The sequence below is a fragment of the Octopus bimaculoides genome, chromosome 7, assembly GCF_001194135.2.
Source record: "Octopus bimaculoides isolate UCB-OBI-ISO-001 chromosome 7, ASM119413v2, whole genome shotgun sequence".
Lineage (NCBI taxonomy): Eukaryota > Metazoa > Mollusca > Cephalopoda > Octopoda > Octopodidae > Octopus > Octopus bimaculoides.
Genome location: NC_068987.1, coordinates 12,627,848 through 12,636,282, shown reverse-complemented (window position 1 = coordinate 12,636,282; position 8,435 = coordinate 12,627,848). Strand labels below are relative to the sequence as shown.

General features: G+C 27.7%; 1 protein-coding gene across 8 annotated transcripts in view; it reads left to right on the top strand.

Annotated features, from left to right (window-relative positions):
• Positions 1-8,435, top strand: part of LOC106869746 (twitchin) — a 176,103-nt gene that overhangs the window by 23,372 nt on the left and 144,296 nt on the right. For all 8 annotated transcript variants that reach the window (XM_052969245.1, XM_052969243.1, XM_052969250.1 and 5 more), the window contains exon 13: positions 7,143-7,153. In XM_052969245.1, coding sequence (XP_052825205.1) covers positions 7,143-7,153 — 11 coding nt within the window. The remainder of the gene's footprint in view (positions 1-7,142; positions 7,154-8,435) is intronic.

Sequence of the window (8,435 nt, the reverse complement as noted above, 5' to 3'; positions counted from 1 at the left end):
TATATATAAAAGGACTTCTTTATTTTTATTATTATTGTGTATGTTTACATGTATGTATGTATGGTATTTGTGTGCGTGTATGTGTGTGCTGTTTGTATATGTGCTGTGCTGTGTGTGTGTGTGTGTGTGAGTGGTGTGTGTGTGTGTGTGTGTATGTGTGTGTATTATTTGTGCTTGTGTGGTGAATGTATGAAACAGCTGTATAGTCCTCATACTGAAAGCTAAATGAATGGTCTGCAAATAATATAGTTTTGAGCTACCTTAGTTTCAATGAAGTCTACCTTGTCACTTAAATTCACTGGAAGCCAGAAAAATCTTGAAATATTTTAACAAGCTAACTTGTAAATGAGCACTATTATATAACACATTATTGCAAAAGTATATATTTTATATCAGTTATACATATTTTAGTCTTGCATATTATCTAACTATCTATCTATCTAGCTATCTCTCTCTTTATTTCTCAATGTATCTATCGATGTATCTCTATATTAATCTATCATTATTATCAAAAAAGCAGTATTATAACACACGCTTAATGTCTGTGCGCTGGTCTCGTGAATTTTTATATCAGTAATATTGGTTTGCTGGTAATGTTTAGTTGATGTTCTAACCAAAGTTAAAAAGTTTTTGATAAACAGTTTCTGTCGGTATTACCACCCACTAAAACTGCTTATTACAAACTTTTTATTATTATTCTTAAAGAATTGCATGTAGCACACATTTGGAAGTTCTGATTAATTAGAGAACGAATATTATATTTATTAAATTTGAATGATTGCTGTTATGAAATATCAGAATGCAAAAAACTTTAGCTATATTGATTTATTTATATTTCTCAGTAAATTCTAGACATCCATCTTTGCTGGTGGTTTGTTATATTTAATAACAAAGTTTTATAATTGAACATCGAAGTGCTACATTTAATTATAGAACTATGTCATCAAATGAACAAACCAACAGCTATATTTGAATTTGTTATCGGTGATTTTTAAGATGATATACACAGCCACCATTCAATTTTAATTAAGAAATTGCGTTTTCTAAATTTCCATTTTACTGGAAATCATCACTTACGAATATGTGCTACAAATAGTTCATCACAAAAACTTGCATCATTATTGAAGTAACTTTCCAATTAATCTCGAAGGTAAAATAATTTTATGTATCTAAAACATGTAGATTAGAAAGCTTGTTTATTAATAATAACTCATGATGGGTGTATGTGTCTTTCCACAGTCAAGATGTTCATCATTCATAATGTAAAAATATAGAAGTAATTCTGATTTCACTCTGTTAGGTATTAGACTAATGTTCTCTAAGGAATATTCTTGCTTTCACTTCATTACTTGTATTTATTCTGGCAACCTAAATAGGTGATTTGAATTCAGCACCATCTAATACTGAAATAAGATACAATAATTATTTTCATCTGTTGTTATCTGTCTAAATCATTTCTATCATTGTATACATAAAACCATATTAAAATGACCTTTATTGTAAGGTTTTGCTATTAAATATAATTAACTAAGAGTATTATTTTCAAAGGTAGCAATGCAGTATAGATATATTATGGCTTTGTCAGCACACAAAAACCGTAGCATAGAAGTTCGGGTCTAACTGAATTTGAAACTTGGTTTACATTAAGTTCTGTAGAATAAATACAGAATGCATATTGAAACACTATGTGAATAAAAGAATTTCAAAAGCGCAAGCCCAAATGATTGCTTTTGGTATTTCCTCACGTTATTCTAAACCTGCAGATACATAATAGAATATAGAATTTCTACATGACTATGACATTGATTAATTTTTGAAAAACAAGATTCTTAAATTTTCACTTTCATAGAAAATGGCTAGTTTCACATCAATTATATTTCTGTGCAGATTAGAAATAGTTTTTGATGAGTTTGGAAAGAATGCTCATTGTCTGCTTGGCAATGATTAAGATTTATCTTAAGTTAATATGTACAGCCTTTTTGAAATATTGTCAACATTCTAAGAGACATTAAAATCATATTTTTTTATGACTGCAAGAAAAAACATAATATCTGGACAATATTTTCCAACTGTCACCACTCATGTTTAGATAGAGGAACATATGTTTTATAAATATATAACATAGAATCCCTTTATTTTAATACTTTACTTTCACTAAGTTTGTGGAAGTGAAAAAAATTTTAAAAATTGCAACTTTCGAAATTAAAGTCACTATTTTGGTATTGAAAGTTACAAACCAAATTTTACAAAATATCCAGTTCTTCTTGAAGAAATATCTGAAGAAAGCAGGACGCAGACCAGTTTATGAGATTGTATATGAAAAGCAGAGTTGTAACTATTACAATGTATAATATAATGGAGAATTGAAACCAATTTTTTCTTTTCATTTTATTCATGAAATGTTATGAATATAATACTCATAACAAGAAACTAAACCTGTGTTCAAACATATGTTAGGATAAAACTGTAACTTAATTACCTGGCAATGTGCTTTAATAGATTTTCAGTGTTAATTTCATATTAGTATATTATTTTTACTGATACATTGTGAGCTCCTCTCATTGCCACATCAGCAATTATGCCTGTAGTCATCGACATATGCTGCAGCAGTTACATGATGATGCAAAAGTTTTTGAAGCAATCAACAATAGCAATCAGCCATGAATTTATTATTTATGATTGTAATGTGTGATAATAACATTAAAAATACTGTGTAATTATAATGTTAATTGTATGACAATTTGAAAGGATTATAAATCAATGACACATTGATCTATGATAATTTTCCTCAACATATCAACATAAAACCACAAAACTACAATTCCAAGAACAAAATTTATACAACCAATGCCATGTATATATCTCATCGAGAACATGAAATCTATGAACTACATTGATCAATCTGTTACATAGGACATATGAGTACAGCATTTTCTCATTGACTGGCCATACATTTACAATGAGGAGTTATTACAGCACATTACAATGCAGTACACAAACAATGAGTAGATAGAAAAATATCAGTCGATAACACTACTATTCTATATAAAACTTTAAAAAAATAAAACTAGATTTATTCTCTGGAAGCATTATTTATAGCAAAATACAAACCAGAAATCAACATACAAATAGAGAAATCAACATAGAAATAGAGAAATCAACATAGAAATAGAGAAATCAACATAGAAATAGAGAAATCAACATACAAATAATAAAATAAAACAAGAAAGGAACTGGGAGATAAATGTTAAGCAATATAATATCAAACAATAATGATTTTTACCAGTTTCAACGTACATTATGTATATATATATATATATATATATATATATATATATAATTTAGGGAGCAGCTAGTGACTTCAGTATTACAGTAGGGCATGAGAACCCTGTATTACATGAGCTATGGGCTGGCTCAGGCTATCAGTACATGGAGAGGTTCATAACTAGAGATTTGAATTCTCCCTAAACGTTGCCATCAGCACTCAAATTGCTTTGACAATGACATTGCCTGATGCTCCCTGCTCTAGTTATATTCATATATATATATATATATGTATTTATATATATATATATATCAATTATATATATACATATATATATATATATATATATATATATATATATATATATATATATATGTGTGTGTGTGTATATATATATATAAGGCAAAAAATCAAACAAGTATTCCATTTATCTTTAATAAATATATTAATGAAAATGCAAAAGTAGAGAAACAAAATGAGTACATAAATAAAATCTTAATGTCAGGAATATATAATAATAACCAGTTGGATAAAATGCACAAAGAAAAAGAAACCTTATATGAATGTACATGAGCATAAACGCATATTCATTGAGATAGCATAATTATTGCATATATCTCATTTACACGGAATAGTTTCTGCAGATAATTAAGTCACTAAAATGTAGATTACATGCTCTGATCAATATCTTCCAAAACAATCATGCATTGTTATTATTGTTTGCAATGAATGTTGGTCATAAAGATATAGTTTTGATATGTTCCTGTCAGTTATCTGTTATCTATTCGTCATTCACATTGCATCATGTTCGTAGTTTCATGATCGTTCATGCCATAATTACATATATAAGAGCACTGTTGTAGTTTTTGTTATAACTAATTGTTATTTGTGCAACTGTCATGAGTAATTTTTGTATAATGTCTTCTGTATTCTTGTTTTATGTCATATGTTCATGTAATCTTAACAAATATCTTAAACAATGTTCAGTTAAATTTATGTTTTATATAAATTATAGTTAAACTCAATCATAAAGGCTAAAGTCCTCAAATTATATGTTAAACAATTATTTTAAGTAATAATTATGAAGTACTTTTAAATAGGAATGAATTACAAATAGATTAATTTTGTAATACAGACAGTAGCATTATTTATTTCTTGTGAAATCTGCAATTTATTTCCCACACTAAAACACTTAGAATAAATATTAAAGATAATTTTTAAAATTAATTTCATTTGGAAAAGAATCTTTAAAGATATAGCTGCTGAACTATAAGTAAAACTTTTGTTTTACTTTTGTTTAATTGATTTGAAATAACAAAAAATACATATAGCCTATATAATTTTATAAAAGGCCAGAATGTAAGTTGGACATTAATTTTGGCTTTTAGAAATTGATTTGAATCTTTTAGGAATGAAAACTACTGATGTTATTGCACTGAAGAATCTGAAACCATTTTTTAACAAAATTTACACAACATTAATTAATTCATTTGGATATTTTAATAATGCAAATGTTAAATAACTAACTGACTGTATGGGTTAAATCTAAAATCTTTTGGAAAGATGTCAGTATTGATATATATAAGATATGACAATGAAACTTGAAAATGATGATTATTAAGCTATCAATAGGGCTTATATGTATGTAAATTATAAATTCAATATGTACCTTCCTTTCATAAGCCCCACTTATAAAAGTAAGTAATATTAGTCATAGGTTGAATTCAGAAAAAAAAACGAAAAAGCCAAAAGCAATTAATTTAAAATGTTAAATGAAAAACCATCAACTTATATCTTTAAACTACTAATTAATGCTACATGTCCAATAGCATTGAATTAAAAATACATAGGTTAAGCTTTAAGGACTTCACCATCATGAAATGTATAATGGTCAGTGGTTGTTAAAGATTTCACAAGATTTAAAAAACTATTTCATTGGATCAGCCTCTTTTGAGATGAATTACTGTCTGAAAAATTTAAAGTCAATTTGTGATTGCTACTGTAAAAGAGTACTTCATAAACATTTATGTCATTTATCATTATCAAAAAGAATAAGCATTTATACAGATTGGTGAAAATATATTTTAATCCAACCATTTATATTTCAATTCATCTAAATATAATGGTTCCATGAAGCCCTATATATATTTATACATTAATTCTGTAAGGTCCAATTTTCATTTAAAATTTGTTGCATGCAAGCAAGCGGTATGCGTACCATCAATCATACTTTATTTTGAGTATCTGCCTTTGCTATGTTCGCAATGAAGAGGATGTAGATGGAATCAACATGTATCCACCTTCATTGAGAGGAATGCCAGACACTGACGGCTATGAAGCCGATGAGGATGACACAGTGATCATACCAAATGGTCACAATATTTGTCCAGAAATTACAACTGAAGACTATGATGGACTTTCTGATGATGACTTCTTCAATGAAGATGATGAAGGTATTTTGGCAGGATGCATCAATCAACAAATTAGAAAAGGTCAAACAATAACCTAAAGGGAATATATTTTAAATGCTTTGTAAGATGGAGAGAGAGAAACTGAAGGAATGTGTGCATGAAAGAGAAAGTATGAGAGACACAGAAAGATGGAGACAGTGACGTAAACATAGAGATTACTCTATCTAATCAGAGGATAGGTCAATACATATGTACAATGTTTTTGGAAACAGAGCACACTGATGCCAGATCATTTTTCTAAAATCCTATCCTTTGTAGATTTCTTTCACTCCATCTCAAAGCAGTTATTCCCTGGGATTGTTGTACCTTAAATATACTGAATCAAGGAACAATAATTATTTTTTCAAAATTTAACGTTTACTATAATAAATTTAGAATTTAAAAATTTGGCAAAACTTGGCACATTAATTATAAATCAGGTATCTTAAATTAAGTTATCTGATTATTAATTTTTGTTAATTTCATTATGCTGAGAAAATGGAATTGTAACGTGTTCCTTTGATTGGGTATATTTGAAATGATATATAAATATTAGTGATGTATCATATGTAATTTTACTTTTACACGTTTGCTTCTGGTTAATCCTTACACATTTCATCTACTGGGAATATTCTTTATACTGTGCACTCTTAGACACTATTAAGCTATATCAATACATTTTTTCATAAGAATTACGGTGTGTCTAGGGTGTACATGGTTAGTTATACCCACAAAGTATTAAAGGATTAATCATTAGCTTCAACTTCATGACAACTGTTTCTTTCTCTTTGGTTTTATCTTATATTTATTTCAGTTTTCCTAAAACAGATTTCAAGATGACATTACAATAATGCAACAGCCTTAATGCTTATTCCACATTCCATATGCTGTATACTCCCACAGCCCTGATTCTTTGCTGCTTAGATAAATTATTGCGCTAAATATTGGAGCAAGCCCAAACATTTGCTCAGATTCAACAGTTTATTTGCGCTCTTGGCTGAATCTTTGTATATGCGCTGGAAAAAAAAAGTTATTTCTCCAACAATTCCCCATCTCTGTTTTTTTTTTCTCTTTCAATTTTGCTAATTATATTTTCATTTCAGAAATAAATATATTGCACTAACTGGTAATGTGATGATAAACATTTCGATGTGAAAATATATTTAATTCAAATTATTAGGAAAAATGAATAATTAATTTTATTTGCAATATTAATCAATAATATTTTCAGTATGTTCAAAGTCTCTTGAAGTAAATTATATCTCGAAATCATGTAAAGAATTTGAACCTAAATATTTCATAAAATTTAGTATTCATTAAATTATTCATCAGTTGAAGTTAAAATTATATAAATGCTATTTGATTTTATTCATTTTACAATGAACATTTATTAACATTTATCTTTTTTACTTTGCAATCAACAACAGGAAAAGAGAGGGTAAGTTGCTTCACTTTCTTGATTGACAAATTATAATATTACTATATATATATATATATATATATATATATATATATATAGTTTTGTATTTAGAACTGTATATTTAGGACAGCTAGAAGAATGATGTTTTACTTGTATAAAATCATTACACATTTTCGCAATTAAATTTAATGCAAATTTTTTTAGCTATCGAAACAACAGAGAAATAAGGAATTCCAGTAGTTCAATACAAAGTCAGAAAACAAATGTTTACTCATCAAAAATGCTATTAAAACTAGCAATTGATCATAGTTGAATTATTGGATTTAGCCTCTTCTATTCATTTTCTTTTTATTTAATATAGATATGATATATTGATGTCATCATAAATCACAGACAATAGCAATTTTATTGGTAGTTTAGTTTATACCAACAAAAAAATATTTTGGCATTTCGACAACAAATAAAAATTTGACATTTTCACCGATATGAAAGACATAGATGCATACATGTTATTAATTATTTACAAACATGCACACTATACTAACACTTAAAGATATACATAACTATCTGGAAGTAAGTGCTAGATAATTCAAAATATTCGTATATTTCCTATTAATATACTTATTTCATTTATTTGGCATCATTTCATCCCTATCGCTGACAACATGAAAAGACATTAAAAATGATAAGTTTTTTCATATATTTTGATGGCTTCTGTTATTATTTAAGAATGTATGAGAGTTTTCAATTTCTTCTCTGTTATCAACCATATAATCTTAGATAACATTTTTCTCTCATCTTTCATTTCTTTAATGTTTGTGGCACATTGCCTATCTCTTTGGTTTAATCATCACTGCATAATCTCTTATTTTTTAGTGGCGTCTGTCATTGATTACATTAAACTGATAATATACCTTGTGTTGACTGAGCATGAATGGATAAGTAGGTATTTAAAGAGTGGTGCTTTCTAACTACCCACTAGATCTCACTTAGAAATCCACTCTCCATTTTCACAATGTAAAATGTCTTCTCGCCTAAGTTTCGTAAATTTTCGTCCACTTTATGGAAATATTACATATTTATATATGTTTTCAAATTATATCTTCACTGAGTTAACTTTGGATTCCTTAATGACAATGTAACCTTCATATAATTAAGCTATGTTTGGCCTAACGAGTAGCTAGCTGAGTACTTCCCATTGAGTAATTATTACATCAGAGGATCTGCTAGCTAGGAAACATGTAGCCTGGATTTTTACCTGTTCCACTCCCTCAATTTGGATATACATACATACATATAT